This window comes from Carcharodon carcharias, chromosome 16, assembly GCF_017639515.1.
Source record: "Carcharodon carcharias isolate sCarCar2 chromosome 16, sCarCar2.pri, whole genome shotgun sequence".
NCBI classification, from domain to species: Eukaryota; Metazoa; Chordata; class Chondrichthyes; order Lamniformes; family Lamnidae; genus Carcharodon; species Carcharodon carcharias.
In genome coordinates this window covers 116,806,494-116,824,881 of record NC_054482.1, presented here as the reverse complement: position 1 = coordinate 116,824,881, position 18,388 = coordinate 116,806,494, and the positions used below count along the sequence as shown (strand labels likewise).

At 43.6% G+C, this 18,388-nt stretch overlaps 1 protein-coding gene across 1 annotated transcript in view; it reads left to right on the top strand.

Annotated features, from left to right (window-relative positions):
• acadm (acyl-CoA dehydrogenase medium chain) overlaps positions 1 to 17,456 on the top strand; it is an 81,785-nt gene extending 64,329 nt beyond the window's left edge. Inside the window, exons 9-12 of the mRNA XM_041208143.1 lie at positions 286 to 426; positions 1,248 to 1,343; positions 6,186 to 6,434; positions 17,012 to 17,456. Coding sequence (XP_041064077.1) covers positions 286 to 426; positions 1,248 to 1,343; positions 6,186 to 6,434; positions 17,012 to 17,083 — 558 coding nt within the window. The 3' untranslated portion in view covers positions 17,084 to 17,456. The remainder of the gene's footprint in view (positions 1 to 285; positions 427 to 1,247; positions 1,344 to 6,185; positions 6,435 to 17,011) is intronic.
• Positions 17,457 to 18,388: the final 932 nt, after the last annotated feature.

Genomic DNA, 18,388 nt, shown 5'->3' with positions numbered 1-18,388 from the left:
CATGCTCTTATGCAGTGAAATTTTAATAATCTTGTTGCATGACCTGAGCTGTGTAATTGGTGGGTGTGTGTATATGTAGATCAATTACAAGCCGGGATTGAATCATGAGGCCTTTCAACACCTTTGAACTCACCCTTCCAGAATTCTAAACTTCTACCATCCTCCCATTACACCCCTTGTCCATTTCATTAACAATTTTAAATATTGACAAAGAAACGTGGCCATAAGTTGGGACAATAGAAAATTCGAGCCTTTTTAATCATGATGTATATGTTGTTGAGCTAGGAGATGAACATGGGTCAGCGGTGCTCAGATACCAGAGGTATTGTCTTTGAAGATGTGCGAGTGCCCAAGGAAAATGTCCTCATTGGAGAGGGCGCTGGCTTCAAAATTGCAATGGGAGCATTCGATAAAACCAGACCACCGGTGAGTGAAGTTTACTGCTGAGTTTAATTTTTGGGGCGTTGGGGTGGGTCATTTGAGGACATGTTTGACACTTTGACAGAGCTATATGTGAAGTTTTGTCTATTGGGTTGAATTGTTGTTGGAGCAAGGTCACCACTTATGTATGATGGGAGCATCAGTCCAATTCTGAAGCAAAGATTCTTATGCGCAATATGAAGATCACCACACAAGATCCCCACACTGTCTATCCATTTTAAAAGCTGCAACATATTTTCAATGATTTGCTCACCTGCCCTTCTTTGAAACTGTGGCTGTGGGGTCTTTTACGCACGCAACACCCCCCCCCCCCCCGCCTTAGATAGCAGATGAGACCTCAGTTTAATGCTCATCCAAAAGCTGGTGCCTTTGTGCTGTACTCCATCAGTACCACGTGCTGCAATTGCGCAGCCCTCCCTCAGTACTGCTCCCTCCAACAGTGCAACTTTCACTCAGTAATACTCTCTCTGACCATGCAACTCTCCCTCATTATCACCCACACTGCCAGTGCATGCCTCCTCAATACTGCTCCCTCTGACAGTGCAGTGCTCCCTCAGTACCGCCCCTTCTGACAGTGCAGTACTACACTGAGGGAACCTGGATCTTGTGCTCGAGTCCCTGGAGCATGACTTAAACCCATGATCATTTGATTCAGTGATGAAAGTGCTGCTCATTGAGTCAAACATAGTTAAGATACATGATGACTCACAAAGTGCAATAAATGATGTGGTAATTATTCCCACGGTGCTTGGTATTTAGAGTCTATTACTGAACTCTGCTTTCTATAAATATGAATGTAATTACAGGTAGCTGCTGGAGCTGTTGGTTTAGGCCAGAGAGCTTTGGATGAAGCTACCAAGTATGCACTGGAAAGGAAAACCTTTGGAAAATTACTTGCAGAGGTAAGGCTAAGAATGACAACAATTCCTCAAATTTAAAATTTTCATCTTTGTGTTCAAATCCATCCATGGCCTTGCCCCTCCCTATCCCTCTAAATTCCTACAGCCCTCTTATTGAGCATCCCCTGATATTAATACCTCTACCATTGGTGGCCATGCCTTAAGCTGAAATAAAAGCAGAAAATACTGGAAAGACTCAGCGACCCTGACAGCATCTATGGGGAGAGAAACAGAATTAACGTTTCGAGTCCTTATGACTCTCCAAAGCTCTGATTTGATTTGCAAGGGCCCACGGGCGGGGTGATGCAGTGAGAATTCACAGGAGGCCAGAAGCAGCAAAGTGGTGGATGCGACCTGGGGTCAGAAGAGATTGGACATTGCATCGGCCTGACAGCTTTTATAGTCATTCCTTTCCAGGCTCCAAACCACAAATTACCATTGAATTCAGCTGAGCAATTCACCACCCTGAAATTTGAACTCCACGACCAATGTGTTGTTGGTCTAGTAATATAAATACTGCATAAGGTTGCCAAACCAAAATGGTCCAAATGTTGTCAGGGATGGAGGAACAGCGATATAGTTCCAAGTCAGGATGGTGTGTGGCTTGAGGAGAACCATTTCAGCCTGAACTGTGTATTGCTCTCTGAAACCCCTCTGCTTCACCCTGCCCCTCTCCCTCAGATTCTCAAGCTTCCATCTTTGGTCACTAAGAGCCTTCTCTTAGTTGTTATATTGGCTGTGTTCAGTTGTATTGATTGGGGATTCACTTGTGTTCCTATATATAGGAGCAAACTGAAACTGTGATTGTTGGGATTGGAGGTAACACATGTCTCCACAAATAAAGGCTTCTAAGTATGGAAAGATTAAGCTCCAGTTCTAACTACCAGCGCCTGAAATAGAACATGTGTAAGCTGTCCTGAGAGATTTGATGCATTAAGATAGCAAGCTGCTGCAATACAGCAGAAGCAAGCCTGGGCTGGTAACTCCATGAGTATTAATGGTGCTGGCTCTCAGCCCTTCCTGTGCATCGAAATCTCCTTCTTTACAGATAAGGCTAAAGTGAAATTTGATACAGGTATTTATAATTGTGAGGGATTTTGATAGAATAAATAAGGAGAATCTGTTTCCAGTGGCAGGAGGGTGGGTAACCAGATGGCACCTGTTTAAGATAATTGGCAAAAGGGGGAGATGAGAATCTTTTTTTTAAACACAGCAAGTTGTGATCTGGAATGCTGAAATTCTGAAAATGGAACATTTTGCAGGCTGAGGGGAGTGAGCAAGAGAGTTGGACTAATTAGATAGCTCTTTCAAAAAGCTGGCACAGGTGCATTAGTCTGAATGGCCGCCTCCTCTGCTGTAGGATCCTCTGACAAAGTTTCTGAAAACATAACTTGACTCATTTTCCTTCAGGGAAGGGATTCTGCTGTCCTTGCTTGGCCTGGGCCTCCAGCTCTCCCAACATGGTTGACCCCCCAGTGCCCTCTGAAGGCTCACTCAGTACGTGACGCACAGGAGAAGGCCATAGCACATTGTTTGAGTGACCTTTGGCACCTTCACCCACATCTTGAGAACAAATATTTAAATCCAGTGTAACTGTTACAACTTCTGCAAATGCTAATTTGGTGAGACAAACTAGTCAATGCCCGAGTCACTGGAGCAGGAATCCCGGGAATGAGGGATTGCAGCTATGTGGAGACACTGGACAAGCTCAGGTTGTCCCCTTTAGAGCAGAGAAGAGATTTAATAGAGGTGTTCAAAATCATGAAGGATTTTGATAGAGTAAATAAGGAGAAACTGTTTCCAGTAGCTGCAGGGCCAGTAACCAGCGAAGACCGAGTTAAGATGGTTGTCAAACAATCCAGAGGGAGATAAAAGCAAAAAGCTGCAGATGCTGGAAATCCGAAGCAAAAACAAAAAAACCTGGAAAAACTCAGCAGGTCTGACAGCATCTGCGGAGAGGAACATAGTAAACGTTTCGATTCTGAATGACTCTTCACCAGAACTAAGGAAAAATAGAAAAGAGGTGAAATATAAGCTGGTTTAAGGGGGGGTGGTGGGACAGGTAGAGCTGGATAGAGGGCCAGTGATAGGTGGAGATTGCCGAAAGATGTCATAGACAAAAGGACAAAGAGGTGTTGAAGGTGGTGATATTATCTAAGAAATGTGCTAATGGGGACATCAAGGGTAGAAAGCAGGATTAGCAAGGTACAGATAGCCCTAGTGGGGGTGGGGTGGGGGGAAGGGATCGAAATAGGCTAAAAGGTAGAGATAAAACAATGGATGGAAATACATTTAAAAATAATGGAAATAGGTGGGAAAAGAAAAATATATATAAATTATTGGTAAAAAGGGGGATCGGAAAGGGGGTGGGGATGGAGGAGAGAGTTCACGATCTAAAGTTAAAAACAAAAACAGAATTACCTGGAAAAACTCAGCAGGTCTGGCAGCATCGGCGGAGAAGAAAAGAATTAACGTTTCGAGTCCGTATGACTCTTCAACAGAACTAAGGAAAAATAGAATAGAGGTGAAATATAAGCTGGTTTAAGGTGGGGTAGGACAAGTAGAGCTGGATAGAGGACCAGTGATAGGTGCAGATAACCAAAAGATGTCATAGGCAAAAGGTCAAAGAGGTGTTGAAGGTGGTGATAGTATCTAAGGAATGTGATAATAAAGGTATAGATAGCCCTAGTGGGGATGGGGTGGGAGGAAGAGATTGAAATAGGCTAAAAGGCAAAGATAAAACAATGGATGGAATTACATTTAAAAATAATGGAAATAGGTGGGAAAAGAAAAATCTATATAAATGATTGGAAAAAAAGGGGATCGGAAAGGGGATGGGATGGAGGAGAGAGTTCATGATCTAAAATTGTTGAACTCAATATTCAGTCCGGAAGGCTGTAAAGTGCCTAGTTGGAAGCAAATCATGATGTCAGTCAGTGTGCAACATTGATTTGACACCAGTGCTGCCATTTTGGAGTTCTATGCTCCAGCTATTGCCCTCTCTCCCCATATAGCTAAACACGGGAAGGATCTCTAACTGTGCTATTCAAAGAGATCATCAGTTAATGTATTGTTAGTTGATGGCTGATGAGTTCTGATTCAAGTTGCAGAAGTCTACAAGGGGTGGTGTGGTAGATCCTGAAGTGTAAAGCACTCTCTTGTGGCCATTTGTGTATGTATGTATAAGTAGTCAAAATGGAATAAATCGTGTTTCAGTTGGGCTCTTTGAACTCATGTGCTGCACATTGTCTCTTTTCTGCTCTGCAGAGGTTTCACATTCTGACAACGAAGGGATTTGTTCAGCTAGGGGATCAATCTCCCTTCATTGTCAGAATGTGAAACCTCTGCAGAGCAGAAAAGAGACAATGTGCAGCACATGAGTTCAAAGAGCCCAACTGAAACACGATTTATTCCATTTTGACTACTTATACATACATACACAAATGGCCACAAGAGAGTGCTTTACACTTCAGGATCTACCACACCACCCCTTGTAGACTTCTGCAACTTGAATCAGAACTCACCAGCCATCAACTAACAATACATTAACTGATGATCTCTTTGAATAGCACAGTTAGAGATCCTTTCCATGTTTAGCTATATGGGGAGAGAGGGCAATAGCTGGAGCATAGAACTCCAAAATGGCAGCACTGGTGTCAAATCAATGTTGCACACTGACTGACATCATGATTTGCTTCCAACTAGGCACTTTACAGCCTTCCGGACTGAATATTGAGTTCAACAATTTTAGATCATGAACTCTCTCCTCCATCCCATCACCTTTCCGATCCCCTTTTTTTCCAATCATTTATATAGATTTTTCTTTTCCCACCTATTTCCATTATTTTTAAATGTAATTCCATCCATTGTTTTATCTTTGCCTTTTAGCCTATTTCAATCTCTTCCTCCCACCCCATCCCCACTAGGGCTATCTATACCTTTATTATCACATTCCTTAGATAATATCACCACCTTCAACACCTCTTTGACCTTTTGCCTATGACATCTTTTGGTTATCTGCACCTATCACTGGTCCTCTATCCAGCTCTACTTGTCCTACCCCACCTTAAACCAGCTTATATTTCACCTCTTTTCTATTTTTCCTTAGTTCTGTTGAAGAGTCATACGGACTCGAAACGTTAATTCTTTTCTTCTCCGCCGATGCTGCCAGACCTGCTGAGTTTTTCCAAGTAATTCTGTTTTTGTTTTGGATTTCCAGCATCCGCAGTTTTTTGTTTTTTGTCACGATCTAAAGTTGTTGAATTCAATATTCAGTCCGGAAGACTGTAAAGTGCTTTTCGGAAGATGAGGTGCTGTTCCTCCAGTTTGCGTTGAGCTTCACTGGAACATTGCAGCAGACCAAGGACAGACATTTGGGCATGAGAGCAGGGTGGTGAAACGGCAAGCAACAGGAAGGTCTGGGTCATGCTTGCGGACAGATCGAAGGTGTTCCGCAAAGCGGTCACCCAGTCTGCGTTTGGTCTCTCCAATGTAGAGGAGACCGCATTGGGAGCAGCGAATGCAGTAGATCCAGAGGGAGAGATGAGAACAGTGCAGCAAGTTAAGATCTGGAATGGATTGTCTGAAAGGGCAGTAGAAGCAGATTCAATTGTCACATCCAAAAGGGAATTGGATAAGTACTCGAAGGGGAAAATGTTGCCGGGCTTTGGGCAAAGAGCGGGGAGAGTTCAACTAATTGGATAATTCTTTCAAAGACCAGGCACAGACACGATGGCCTCCCCATCCTGTAAGATTCTGTAATCCCACAAATATGGGCCTGGGGAACCTCAACTGTCCCACCTCCTGTCTCACTGCTGTATTTCTCTGTCGTGTGTGTATGTGTAGCATCAGGCAGTTTCGTTCCTGCTGGCGGAGATGGCTCTGAAGGTGGAATTGGCCCGGCTAAGTTACCAAAGGGCGGCCTGGGAAGTGGACCAAGGGCGGAAGAACACTTACTATGCCTCCATAGCAAAAGCATTTGCTGGCGACATGGCCAATCAGGTTGCCAGTGATGCCGTCCAGATCTTTGGGGGCAACGGGTTCAACAGCGAATATCCTGTGGAGAAGCTGATGAGAGATGCTAAAATCTACCAGGTAAGCAGGACGATGCCCAACCTTTACATTGACTGAAATTACACTGATACTTGTGTTTCTATTGTGGCGTTCACAACCTCAGGATGCCCCAACGCATTTTACTGATGTGAAATACTTTCTTTGATGCGTATTCGTTGTTGTAATGTAGGAAACTTGGCAGCCCAATTTGCACACAGCAAGCTCTCATAAGCAGCAATGAGATGATGACCAGATAACCTGTTTTTAAAATGACCTTGGATAAAGGATGAATATTGGCCACTGAAAGATCGTCAACCTGAAATGTTAACCCTGTTTCTCTCTCAACAGAAGCTGCCAGACCAGCTGATTATTTCTCCCATTTTCTGTTCTTATTTCAGGTTTCCAGCATCCACAGTATTTTCCTTTTATGTCACTGATTACCTGGGGCTGGATTTTACCGTCGGCGAGCGGGGGGCGGGGCCCACTCACTGACGCGTGGTGACGTTGGGCGGAACCCCCGACGTCATCCCCCCCCATTTAAATTTTCAGGAAGGCGGGGGTGCAGCAAAATCAGCAGTGGGCCCGCCGACCTGTCAATGGCCAATTGAGGCCATTCACAGGATCAATTATACAATTAAAGGACCTGCCCGTCCAACCATAACGTTGGCGAGTCGGCCAGGAGCCCCTGTGGCAAATAGAGAAAACATGAAACTTCATCCAGCGGCGAGATGATGTTTCATGCAGGGTTTTAAACATTCTAATAAAGTTGTTATGGAAATTATGAACATATCCCAACTCGTGACATTGTCATGAGGGGACATGTAGAGGGGTTTTTTTTTTCTCTATTGTTAACATTTTTAAAAGTAGAGGCGATCTCCCTGAGGCAGCACTTAGCCTCAGGGAGATGAGTGCGCTCATTCATGTGCATGCGCGAAAGAGCACACTCGATTTTAGGGATTCCCCACCCCCCCCACCAACGCATCCTGCCCGCACAGGGAGTGCATCGCGCTTCTGTGTGAACACCAGGCTGGGTGGGCCTTAATTGGCCCGCCCACGCAAAATGGCACCCTGGCCCCGATCACCAGTGGGATCGGGTCCGCACCCACCTGCAATTGGGTCAGCCCTGCCCACCCAACAAACGGAAAATTCAGCCCCTGCTGTTTATTGGGTTTGGAGCTGCATTGTTATATTCTTGAATTTTACAAGAAGCTACTGCAAAACCTCAGAATCAGAATGATGCTGCAACAAGAGGCCATTCGGCCCATTGTATCTTGTGTTAGCTCATTGAGGAGACTATCTAATTAGTCCCAAACCCCTGCTCTTTCCCCGTAGCCCTGCAAATTTTTCCTTTTCAAGTCTTCATTCTTATTTCCTTCTGAAAGTTACCATTGAATCTGCTTCCACCTCCCTTTCAGGCAGCACGTTCCAGATCACAGCAACTTGCTGTATCAGCAATTTTTTTCATCATCTCACCTCTAGCTTATTTGCCAATTATCTTAAACCTGTGCCCTCTCCTTAGAGACCCTCCTGCCAGTGGAAACAGTTTCTCTTTATTTACATGTCAAACCCCCTCATGACTTTGAACTATCGCTGGCTGAAGGGGAACAACCCCAGCCCATAACAACATAATGAATAGGAACAGCAGCAGGCCACTTGGCCCTTTAAGCCTGCTGTGCCATGCAGTAAAGTGAGGACTGATCTTCAACCTCATCTCTATGTTCCTGTATGATTCCCATATCCCTTGGCATTCAAACATCTGTTGGTCTTGAATATATTCATTCATAGTTCTCTGGTGTAGAGTACTGCAAAGATTCAGAACCCTTTAGAGTAAAGAATTTTCTCCTCATCTCTGTCCTAAATGGCTGACCACCTATAGGCCTAGTCTATTCAATCTCTCCTCATTGGACAATCACCTCAATCCCAGGAATCAATCTAATTCTTCATTGCACTCCTCTCAGGTAAGTATGTCCTTGCCTTGGTAAGGAGACCAAAACTGTAGAGATATTCCATTTGTGGCCTCACCAGAGCCCCTTATAATTTTAGTAAGACTTATTTATTCTTATATTCCAATACCTTTGTAACTAAGGCTCACATATGCATTTGCTTTCCTAATTTCTTGCTGTTCCTTCATGTTAACTTTGTGATTCCTGTTCAAGAACACCCAGGTCCCTCAGAATTCCAACATTTACTAATCTTCCACTATTTAAAATTGATTCTGCTTTTCTATTTTTCCTGCTATTGTAGATAATCACACTTACCCCTTATTATACTCTGTTTTAGTCATGGCTCGGTTGGTGGGCCTGATGGCGTAGTCTTGCTGCCCATTGTCCCACACAGGCCCAGAGGAGCTAAGCCTAAGTAAGTCAGTTGGTAACACTCTCACCTTTGAGCCACAAGGTCCCGAGTTCATGTCCCGCTCCAGAATTTGGACACAAGAATCAAAGCTGACATTCCAGTGCAGTACACAGGGAGTGCTGCACTGTTGGTGGTGCCACCTTTCGGATCAGATGTTAACTGAGAAACCACCTGCCCTCTCTTGTGGATGTAAAAGATCCTATGACATTATTTGAAGAAGAGCAGTGGCTTTATCCCTGTTGTCCTGGCCAATCCCTCATTCAACATCATAAAAACAGATTATCTGATCATTATAACATTGCTGTTTGTGTGAGCTTGCTGTGTGCAAAATGGCTGCCGCGTTTCCTACATTACAACACTGACTACCTTTCAAAGGTGCTTCGTTGGCTGTAAAATGCTTTGAGATGTTAAATGTAAGTCTGTCTTTTCTTTTACCATATTTGCCCACTGACTTAACCTTATCCCTTTGCAGCCCCTTTACGTCCTCCTCACAGCTTACTTTACCACTTAACTCTGTATCATTAACAAACATGGATACATTGTACTTGGTCCTCTCATCTAAATCATTAATGATCATCATCAGTTCTCTGTCCGAAGGCAGGCCTGACCCACAGCACTGCGATCTCCACCGCGGGTGGGGCAAAGCAGGACCCGAATCCACCCCAGCCGGAACAGGGACCGAACTCTAAGCTGTTGGGCGCTAACCTGATCTAAACGGGCCATCCAGCCACTCAGGTCCCCATGGAATCCAAGTTACTGTGGCAATTTGCACGTTGTAGTCTGGAACTACGGATAGTGATAGTAGGGGCTCCAACATTCTTTCCATCACATTGCTGATTGGGAATCTCTCCCACATTTACCACCTGTCATTGGTGTGTGTTGGAAGGATTTAAAAGTCAATACTCAAAACTCTGTGGCCATGTTATGAGCACATCTTCCTCAGCAGTCAGGTCCTGGAATGGGACTTAAACTTGGAGCTTCTTACTCAGAGGCAGGGACGCTACCCACTGTGTCTCTCAACCTCTTAAATCATTGATATAGATTGTAAATAGCTGAGGACCAAGCACTGATCTTTGCAGTATGCCACTAGTCAACTCAAAAATGACCCATTCATTCCTACTTTCTGTTTTCTGTTCATTAAACAGTCCCCTATGCATGCTAAGGTATTACCCTAATCCCACGAGCCCTACTTTTGTATAATAACCTCTTGTGTGGCACCTTTTTGAGTGCTTTTTGAAAACCCAAGTAACACAACATCAAGGAGACTAACACTGAAAATGTCAACATTGATTTTTGTGTTCAAGTCCTGGAGTGGGACTTGAACCTAGAAACTTGTGACTCAGAGAAGAGAGTGCTACTCACTGAGCCATGGCCGACACATAGAATATAATATGGGGATTAGAAAATGTTGGTATTCAGAGGGACCAAGGTACCCTTGAACCCAAAACATGTACAAGAGCAGCAGACACATGGGAACACCATCACCTAGAAGTTCCTCTCCAAGCCATTCACCATCCTGACTAGGAAATATATCGCCATTCCTTCACTGTCACTGGGTCAAAATCCTGGAACTCCCTCCCTAACAGCACTGTGGATGTACCTACACCACATGGACTGCAGTGGTTCAAGAAGGCAGCACACCATCACCTTAAAATTACATTTTTTTTGGCAACATTATAAGCCTCTTCCTATCTTTAACTTCTCTTGTTATCCATGGTTGGATCACTATTCCCACTGGGTTTTTGTTCCTTAAGGGAATGTATATTTATTGCAAACTATAAATTCATTCTTTAAATGGTTGCCAGTGCTTATGTACCATAATCTCTTTTAATGTGATTTCCCAGTCCACCTTGGCTAACTCACCCCTTTTCCCTACGTCACTCGATTTGTTCAGATTTAAAACCTTAATTTTGGGCTTAACTATATCACTCTCAAATTCAATATAACATCTTTTCATATGATGATCAATCTTCCCCAGAGGGTCCTTTACGACAAGGTTGTTCGTTAACTCTGTCTCACTGCACAATGCTAAATACAAAATAGTCTGCTTCCTAATTGGTTCCTTAACACTCTGCTCCAGCAAACTACCCTGAATACATTCTGTGAACTTGTCCTCCACACTATTATTGCAAATTTGGTTTGCCTAACCCATATAAACATTAGAGTCTGCATAACTGCTCTATTCTCCTGTTACATCTGCCACTAATTTCCTGATTTACACTCTGCCCTACTCTACCACCACTGTTAGGGGACCTGTAAACAATTCCTGCCAATGTTTTTTAGCTGAGAAAATCAAATAGAATCAGTTTGGGTGGAGCTAAGATTATTTTTCTTTACTGTCTTTATCCATTTCTCTATTATCAGCACAACCACCCCTCCTTTTCCATTTTGACTATCTTTTATCAAAGTTAAATATCCTGTAATACTGCAACAAACACAACACAACCTTTGGAACTCCCGGTTGTGCCTGCAGTGAACAATATCTATCCCTCTGTCTATACTGCCGCCTAACACTGAAACATTGCTTTTTGCTGCCATGCTTGAATGGCCTCCTGTACCACCTTCCAGACTTTGCCCTCACCTTCACAAGCAGCCAGAACTTTGTACCTGTTGGATAAGGGCAAAGGTTAAGGCTCCTGCACTAATGTACCTGTGGTTCCTCCAGCTGCCTGACACACAGTCACGCCCTCCTGTCCCTGATCACTAACCGGACCAGTACCACTACTTAACCTAAGGGATATGACTGCCTCCTGGATCATAGTGTTCAGGTAAATCTCCCCTCCCTGGTACACAGTGATGTCTGCATTTCAGAGTCCGGCTCAATGAGAGGAGTGTGCAAAAGGAGGACCCTACACAGGCAGTCAGCAGCACCTAGAGGAGAGTGCGAGAGGACCCTCCCCACTCCCCGAGCCAAGCAGTCAGCAGCATCTAGAGGAGATTGTGAGAGGAGGACCTATTTCTACCTGTCAGAGTTGAAATGTGACTTCAAAGGAAAACAGGGAGGTGATTCCATGTCTCTTTTGATTGGCCAAATGGTTTAAATCAGGACACGTTATTACAGCTGACTACAGTTAAGAAATTCACTTTTAAAATCTTTAACATCCAAATTAATTAAATAGAGTAGAGATGGCTGGTCAGGTGATGTGTTGCAGCTGCAGTATGTGGGTACTGGTGGACGCCGGTGTGATCCACGGTGACCACATCTGCACTAGTGTTGGCTGCTTGAGGAACTTCGGCTCAGAGTTGATGAGCTGGAGTCTGAGCTGCAGACACTATGACACATCAGGGAGGGGGAGAGTTACCTGGACATTGTGTTTCAGGAGGCAGTCATACCCCTTAGATTAATTACATCAAATTTGGACTGTGGTCAAGAACACCCTGGTGTGACTTTGAATGAGGCAGGTATGAGGATCCAAAATTTAGCTTTGGAGGAGCCTCAGCCTGTGCCCTTGTCCAATAGGTACAAGGTTCTTGCTCCTGGTGTGGATGAGGACACAGACTGCAGGCAGAATGAATGACCTGACCACAGCACTGTGGTACAGAGCATCGTTCAAGTGGGGGGGAGGAAAGGGAAATGTAGTAGTAATAGGGGATAGCATAGTTAGGGGAATGGATACTGTTCTCTGCAGCAAAGACAGGGAGCCCTGAAGGCTGTGTTGCCCACCTGTTGCCAAGGTTAAGGGCATCTCTTCTGAGCTGGAGAGGAACTTGGAGTGGGAGGAGAAGGATCCAGTTGTCGTGGTCCACATAGGTACCAACGAAATTGATAAGACTAGGAAAGAGGTTCTGCTGAGGGATTACGAGCAGCTTGGGGCTAAATTAAAAAGCAGAACCACAAAGGTAATAAACTCCGGATTACTACCTGAACCATGTGCAAATTGGTGTAAGGTAACTAAGATAAGAGAGGTAAATGCATGGCTCAAAGATTGGTGTGGGAGAAATAGATTCTGATTCACGGGGCACTGGCACCAGTACTGGGGAAGGAGAGAGCTGTTCCAGTGGGATGGGCTTCGTTTGAACCATGCTGGGACCAGTGTCCTGGAGAATTGTATAACTGGGGCTGTAGACAGGACTTTAAACTAATTAGTGAGAGGCAGGGTTCAATTGACAGGAAGTTTAAAAAAATCAAAAGGCAACGAGAGAGCAGAGGTGCAGCGTAATTGGGAGGCAAATGATAAAGTGCGACAGGAAGGGGCAGAAAATATAAGCAGAAGAGTGCAGTAGAAATCAGAACCAGAATGAGCAATAATGGTAAAAAGTCAAAGTTTAAGGCTCTTTACAAATGCTGCATGCATTCAGATAACAAGATAGGTGAGTTGATGGCACAAATAAGAATAAAGAAATATGACTTGATAGCTGTTACAGTGGTTGCAGGGTGACCAAGATGGGGACTCAATATTCAAGGGTATTCAGCGTTCCGGAAAAATGGGCAAAAAGGAAAAGGAGGTGGGGTAGTTTTGTTAGTAAAGAAAGGTATCAGTGCGGTGGTGAGTAGTGATATAGGTGCAATAGATCGTGATGTAGAATCAGTTTGGGTGAAAATAAGGAATAGCAAGGGGAAGAAGTCATGGGTAGGAGTTGTCTATAGGCCCCCGAAGAGTTGCCTCGCTGTAGGACAAAGTATAAATCGGGAAATAATGGAGGTGTGTAGGAAGGACGCTACAATTGTCATGGGTGATTTTAATCTGCATGTTGACTGGACAAATCAGATTGGCAGGGGTTACATGGAAGACAAATTTGTAGAGTGCATCAGAGCAATATGTTGCAGAACCTACCCGGAACTGGCTATTTTAGATCTAGTAATGTGTAATGAGGTAGGGTTAACAAGAGATATCATAGTTGAGGATCCTCTAGGGGGTAGCAACCACAACATGGTAGAATTTCAAATTCAGTTTGAGGGCGAGCAACTCGGGTCTCAAACCAGTGTCCTCAACTTAAATAAGGTCAATTACAGAGTTATGAAGAAAGAGTTGTCTAAAGCAGGCTGGGAAAATAGACTAAGGTGAAGGTCAGTGGATGAGCAGTGGCAGACATTTAAGCAGATATTTCATAAAGCTCAGCAAAAAATTATCCTGGTCAAAAAGACGCTGAGGAAGATGAACTACCCATGGTTAACAAAGGTGGTCAAGGAGATTATCCAATCAAAATCTAAGGCATACACAGCGGAGAAAACTAGTGGTAGGCCAGAGGATTGGGAATTTTTTAGGAACCAGCAGCAGATAACTAAAAATCTAATAAAGGGAGAAAATTGATTATGAAAGTAAATTGACAAGAAATATGTAAACAAACAGCAAGAGCTTCTATGATTATATAACAAAAAGAGAGTGGCTAAAGTGAGCATTGGAACCTTGGGGGATGTGACTAGAGAATTGATAATGGGGAACATGGAAATGGCAGATAATTTAAATCAATATTTTACATCGGTTTTCAGGATGGAGGACACTATAAACATCCTTAAGATATCAGATAAGCAAGGAGCTAATGGGAGGAAAGGCAGACAAGTCACCAGTACCTGGTGGCCTGCATCCAAGGGTTTTAAAGGAAGTGGCTACAGAGATAGTGGAGCTTTGGTCGAAATATTCCAGAACTCACTGGATTCCGGGAGGGTCCCAGTGCATTGGAAAACTGCCAAGGTGATGCCCCGGTTCAAGAAGGAAGGGAGACAAAAAGCAGGAAACTAGAGGCCAGTCAGCCTAACATCTGTTGTTGAGAAAATGGCAGTGTCCATTATTAAGGAAGAAATGACAGGACATTTAGAAAAGCTTAATGCAATCAAACAGAGTCAGCATGGTTTTGTGAAAGGGAAATCAGGTTTGACAAATTTGCTAGAGTCCTTTGAGGATGTAACAAGCAGAGTTGATAAAGGGGAACCAGTAGATGTGGTGTATTTGGATTTCCAGAAGGCACGCGATAAGGTACCACATAAAGGGCTATTGCACAAGATAAGAGCTCGCGGTATTGGGAGTAATGTGTTAGCATGGGTTGAGGATTGGTTAACACACAGAGGACAGAGAGTCAGGATTATTGGGTCTTTTTCATGTTGGAAAGACATAACTAGTGGAGCGCCACGAGGATCAGTCCTGAAGCCCCAATTATTTACTATCTATATTAACGACTTGGAGGAGGGCTCAGAGTGTAACGTATCCAAAGTTACTGATGATACAACAATAGGTGGGAGGACATGTTGTGATGAGGACATAAGGGATCTGCAAGGGGATATAGACAGGTTGAGTGAGTGGGCAAAAACTTGGCAGATGGAGTTTAATGTAGGAAAGTGTGAGGTCATGCACTTTGGTAGGAAGAATCAAAAGGCAAACTATTATTTAAATAGAGACTCCAAAAAAGTGGAGTACAGAGGGATGTGGGTGTTCTTGTGCATGAAACACAAAAAGTTAGCATGCAGGTGGAGCAAGTAATTAAGAAGGCAAATAAAAATTTGGCCTGTATTGCTAGGGGGTTAGAGTTTAAAAATAGGGAAGTCTTGTTACAACTGTACAGGGTGTTGGTGAGGCCACACCTGGAGTACTGTGTACAGTTTTGGATCCCGTATTTAAGAAAGGATATACTGGCATTGGAGGCAGTTCAAAAGAGATTCACTAGGCTGATTCCTGGGATGAAGGGGTTGACTTATCAAGAACGGCTAAACAGGTTAAACCTTTATTCATTAGAGTTTAGAAGAATGAGGGGTGATCTGATTGAAATGTACAGGATTCTGAGGGGGCTTGACAGGGTAGGTGTTGAGAAGATGTTTCCACTAGTGGGGGAATCTCGAACTAGGGGACATAGTTACAGAATAAAGGGACACTCATTTAAAACTGAGATGCGAAGGAATTTCTTCTCTGAGGGTAGTAAATGTCTGGAATTCTCTACCCCAGAGTTGTGGAGGCTAGATCACTGAAAGTATTTATAGAGGAGGCAGATAGATTTTTGAAATATTCGGGAGCTGAGGGCTATGAGGAGCTGGCACGAAAGAGGAGTTGAGGCCTGGGGCAGATCAGCCGTGATCTTATTAAATGGTGGGGGGGGGGGGGGGGGGGGGGGGTGGGGTAGGCTTGAGGGGCCGAATGACCTACTCCTGCTCCTATTTCTTATGTTCTAACTCTGAGCTGAAGGTCCTAGGGATGCAGACACTTACCACAGATGTGGTCGCCAGGGATCATAATGCTGTCCACAAACTCCTACATGTTGCAGTTGTGGTGCACCACAAATTCACACTTAGGGACCCTTTTTTAAATTACTCTGGTTTTCACTGCCTCACTTCCAATCCTTATTTTTGTTTATCACTTCCTTTATTATCTGTTTATTATTTATACATGTCAAATCTTAACTTAAAAGGATGTCAAGGCCTGGGAGAGGGTGCAGAGGTGATGTACTAGAATGTTCCAGGGATGAGGGGCTTCAGTTAACGTGAAGACACTGGAGCTTTATAAAAATTTGGAGCCCTTAAAAGTTAGTACCTGCTATTAAAGTTATTTTTAATGTTGTCTCCCCGGATTTGATTGATTAAACACAATGCTTAATTATTTAATAAATTATAACCCTGGATTGTTACACAGTAAATCACCCGCTAAGCTGGAGTTTTTCTCCGGTTCTACCGCTCCCCTAATGGATCTTTTTCGACTTTAGATTTTCTTGTTCGGTTCTTGCCTGCTTCACAGGGAGACCAGCTCCTCACAGCCGCCTCTCTCCAGATTTATAGCTGATCGTCCCTGCTCCTCTCCTGATTTATATCTGCTCCAGCGCCTCCATAATTGAGGTCCCTCATCCCTGTTCTCATTCGAGTAAATAACCTCTGCTGCCTTCCTGAAATGTGGTGGACAGACAGTTCCAATAAATATTGACCGTAACATCAGGCAGCGGTCAGACAGATCGTCGGCTCAACACCTCAACCATTGCAGCACCACATGTAGGATTTGGGCATTCAAATTATAGTTATTTGACTGGTAAATATCAGCTTTTAAAAAAAAAGAGTGAACTGTTTTAAAAAAAAACTGTACTTCTGTTGACACCTAATCTGTGTTTTATAGTCAAATTCTGCCTGATTTACTTATCAGTGGATCACCTTGCGACGATTCACTGCATTTAAGGTGCTTCTATAAATTCAAGTTGTTTATGGTTGTTTGTTGCTAATTGTACATTTAATTGTAACCATTATAATTTATCATTTATTGTTTTGGTCATTATTGTTTCCGTTCCACTGTATGAAGTAAATCATCTTGCTGCAATTTCTGGTCATTTTTTTTTAAATGCGACTTCTTTTTCAGATCTATGAAGGCACTGCTCAGATCCAGAGACTGATCATTGCACGGGAACATATTGAGAAATATAAGCAGTGAGGGATCCGTGTCTGTTCAGAGTCCAGTGGCAATACTGTAATCTAACGACATATCATTTCAATCGTTAACAATGCAAATCCAGTTCCTACGCACCCTACCCCACCCACTTTTCTTTCTATGCAACGGGGAAAGGGGCTAAAGCGTTAAACCCATTGTCACCCAATTGAGGTTTACTTTGTCCAAGAACAAAACCTTTTTTTTATATACATATATCTACTAACATTGTCGGCAGCTGCCTAGCCGGTTGACTGAGATAGGGCACTCGGGTTTTTGGAACCACGTGAAGGCTGGGGGGTGGACTGCAATCAAATATATTGTACACCCAGTGAGATGAACAAATAATTTGTTTAAAAATAAAATCAATTCAGTAAAATGTGTGGTTGAGCTATTTATTTCACTGCCATTCTCCCCTACCTGCTAACTGGGAAATATCTCACCAAGGGCCTCTGTTACCTAGCCCATGCTGTCCACGTGCAAGACTTGATTTTATATCGATGTACAGCACAGAAACAGGTCAGTCCAACTGGTCAATACTGGTGTTTATACTCCACACGAGCCCCCTCCCACCCACCTTCATCTCACCATCTCAGCATATAAGGACATAAGAAATAGGAACAGGAAGAGGCCATTCAGCCCTTTGAGCCCACTCCGCCATTAAATGAGATCATGACTGATCATGTACTTCAACACCATTTTCCTGCTCTATCCCTGTATCCCTTAATGTTTTAATATGTAGAAATCTATCGATCTCAGCCTTGAACAGACTCAATGACTGAACCACTACAGACCTCTGGGGCAGAGAATTCACCACCCTCTGAGTGAGGAAACTCTTCCTCGTCTCAGTCCAAAATGGCCTGCCTCTTATTCTGAGACTGTGTCCCCTGGTTCTAGACACCCCCAGCCAGGGGAGACATTCTTCCTGCACCTATGCTGTTGAACCCTGTAAGAATTTTGTATGTTTGAATGCGATCACCTCTCATTCTTCTAAACTCCAGAGAATAAAGGCCCAGCCTATTTAACTTTTCTTCATAGGACAAACCCTCCATCCCAGGAATTAGCTTGGTGAACCTACATTGCACTCCCTCTATAGCAAGTATACCTTTCCTTAGGTAAGGAGGCCAAAACTGCACTCAATACTCCAGGTACAGTCTCAGCATTGTTCTATTTAATTGCAAAAATAAAAATACCTGGAAAAAGTCAGCAGGTCTGACAGCATCTGTGGAGAGGAACTGTGCTCCTCTCTGCAGATGCTGTCAGACCTGCTGAGTTTTTCCATGTATTTTTATTTTTACTTTTGTTTTTGTT